General features: G+C 43.9%; 1 protein-coding gene across 1 annotated transcript in view; it reads right to left on the bottom strand.

The window, feature by feature from the left end:
* Positions 1 to 1,041: 1,041 nt before the first annotated feature.
* The window catches only part of LOC147626758 (uncharacterized), a 3,060-nt gene continuing 1,166 nt past the window's right edge, over positions 1,042 to 2,935 (bottom strand). Inside the window, exons 3-6 of the mRNA XM_086815290.1 lie at positions 2,522 to 2,876; positions 2,275 to 2,405; positions 2,051 to 2,186; positions 1,042 to 1,743 (exon numbers count right to left, since the gene is read on the bottom strand). Of these exons, the coding sequence (XP_086671416.1) occupies positions 1,504 to 1,743; positions 2,051 to 2,186; positions 2,275 to 2,405; positions 2,522 to 2,876 (862 nt within the window). The 3' untranslated portion in view covers positions 1,042 to 1,503. The remainder of the gene's footprint in view (positions 1,744 to 2,050; positions 2,187 to 2,274; positions 2,406 to 2,521; positions 2,877 to 2,935) is intronic.

Genomic DNA, 2,935 nt, shown 5'->3' with positions numbered 1-2,935 from the left:
GACGCCCGATTACCGGCCAAGAGCCTATAAAAGGATGGCCCAGGTCAATCACTTGGTTAGAGTCTCGCAAGGCTATGCGAAGGCTTTACGGTTAGGAGCCTGCAGACATGCACCTACTTCATGCAACCGAGACTAACAGCAGTCTCAAGGCCCGCAAGGGTAGTTCCGCAGCAGTATGGGACATCATGGGATAGAGATTGGCCAGTACGTCTAGCTAGTTAGCTTAGCTCGTGGCTTGGTGGGGACAAGCAAGTATTGTGGGCAAAGCCCACGACTGTCATGGTTGGGTGGTGAGTCAAGCCTGCACCCCCTTCACGGTTTATGGCTTTGTTTTGCAGGTTTTGGGTCTTGTTTCAAGATTGCTCTACGAGGAGACCTTGGGGTATTGACAGGACCCATCTTGCCCTTGATGTTCAACCTCTGAGACTCTACAACATTGTAATTGGAGTCGCAAAGCTGCTTAGAGGACCTGTAGCTCTATGGCTCAGCTTATTGGTAGATTGAGATCTACATTACTTGGGGCTCTATCGTCTGGCTTGCTCACATTGGAGCATATATTTTCTTTGAAGACAGGAACCATGACACTGCCATTATGGTTGACAGAGGACTAGCCCAAAACAGCACACTATACGGCATTCCTCTGCTTGACACACTTGGTAGATTATCACCAGATCACAGCCTGGCAGATCGGAAAAGATAGATGCACAGAGAAATTCATGGCATTCATATTTATGACACCCAATGCGCATCTGTACGTTTGGGTTCATAATCAAGGGCTGTCCAGATCATCACAAGCAGAGCACACTACCTTCATGCAAGTGGGATCACAGGATCTTCTCATCGATCCACCAGCACTTTCTTGATTGGCTGCAGCTATTTCACACTTCATGATGAGGACCTCCCGCTTTCACCCATGATTTTGTGCTTGTTCTTCATTACATCTAAGAAGTGCCAGGTGGCTCAAACTTGAAAAACTGCATATCATATCTAAAACCAGTGATGCATGAACTGTAAAGGATGGGAGTACATATTAGGAAAAACCTGCAGAGCGAAATTGCCATTCATATAGGCATTTGTAGCATTACTCTGCTAGAAAACTAACACAGCAGAACTTTACATAACCATCCAAGGAAACACTGGGCACTAGCTAGCAGGAACAAAAATCAATCCTGATTCATTTGCTACAAATTTTTGCCAATATAATCAGGAAACAAGCCTCAGGAGCCTTTGAACATAAAAGCTTCGTCTCTAATTTTTACCAATATAATCAGTAAATAAGCCTCAGGAGCCTTTGAACATAAAAGCTTGGTCTCTAACTTGACAACTCTTCTAAAAAAGAGATCAAAAGCCAGGCAACACGAAGCTACTGAACCCACTGCAAAACTTTAGCGTGTCCATCTATTACTTCCTTTCTTAATCCATCATTGAACAAAATTGCCCATGTGTATCCCTAGTGATAAAATACGGCAGTCACAACCCAATCAAGAAGATTTGCCTGCAAGACTAAAAGCCAAAGAAACCAAGTTCACTGGCTCTCTCCTTCTCAAATGTCTCAAAATACTGGTAGATGATGGTAACTGCCAGTAATATTCCTGTCCCTGATCCAATGGCTCCCATAAAATCAGCAACCACAGTCAAAGCACCAATGCACATGCCACCAAATGCAGCTGCTGTGGGAATGTAGCGGTTGAGTTCTTTCTGCAAATTGGATTCTCGGTGTCCAGGCATTACCATTTGTTGCTCCTGCAATACCCAGAACAACATAAGTTGGCATTTGAGAATTACAACTAGCTCATATAATGGGTATATCACAAATGATTGCAAAATACACGGCTTAAACAAACAGTATAGTCAATGGGGTGCGTATGGACGCACACATGTGTGCTGTGAATCACAGCACGAGTAACTTGAGGTTTCTTGCATGTGAGAGAGAGTAGAAACTCCCAACTTCTTGCATATACATGAGTATTTCTAAATGCAAGCAGATGGTGTTTCCATATATGTACTAAGTGAATCCCCCAGGATTCTGCATAATACTCATCCAACATACCTTCAATTGTTTCGCAACGTCACGAGCCGAAGAGCCAGAGACTTCAATCCAAGTTTTTGAGAAAAGTGCACATGCAGTAAGCATGAAGACCAGATAAAAAAGAGCATGGAATGGATTTGCTGCAATATCTGCCAAACTGCATATACCACATCTCTATGCCCATGGTCAGACAAAGATCGACAGTTTCTTTGGCATAACGCTGAAAACAAAGAATGGTTAATTACCTTGAAGGAGGTGTGATGTAATACACAAGACCCCCAACAGGGATAAGTTGACTGCTTGAAGAGTACTCAGATTCTTTCCACTTTCCTAATAGATTAACCAGGAGGTTTGTGCTGTACCTCCTGTGCAGAAGCTGCAGCATGAAAAGGCCAAGTGCATTTAAAAAGAAGGCTGTCAATAGCTAACCAGTTGCAAACTATTTTCGCGGCGACCAGCAAAAAACATCAAAGCAGGTCAAACATGGCTGACCTGTGAAATAAAGTACAGGTTTGAGACCAAAGCTGACTGAAGAATGATTGGCATGTTGGAGGTATAAAACAGCTTGATGGGGTAGGAACCCTGTTGCCCACGAGCACTTTTGGACCTCACAGGCAAAACAACTCGGAACCCTTGAAAGTAAATGACGATAAGGAAAACAAGCACAGTGGCTAGCAAATTTGTCACATTGGGGAGATTTTGCCGGTAGAAGGCTTCCCTGAGAGCCCCAACTTTATTCGTACGGGTGATCAACAGATGGAACAAGGCAATCACGGCCCCTTCAAACTCAGCACCCCGACCGCTGTTTATTGTGGTTGGGCTGAAAGCTTTCCAGATGATGTTTTCACTGCAGATGTAGAAACAACTAGAAGTGAGAAGCCACATAAGTGATGGTCTTGACCCAAT

This window comes from Cibotium barometz, chromosome 21, assembly GCF_041138505.1.
Source record: "Cibotium barometz isolate CiBa-2024 chromosome 21, ASM4113850v1, whole genome shotgun sequence".
Taxonomy (NCBI): domain Eukaryota; kingdom Viridiplantae; phylum Streptophyta; class Polypodiopsida; order Cyatheales; family Cibotiaceae; genus Cibotium; species Cibotium barometz.
This window is presented reverse-complemented; position numbering and strand designations above follow the sequence as displayed.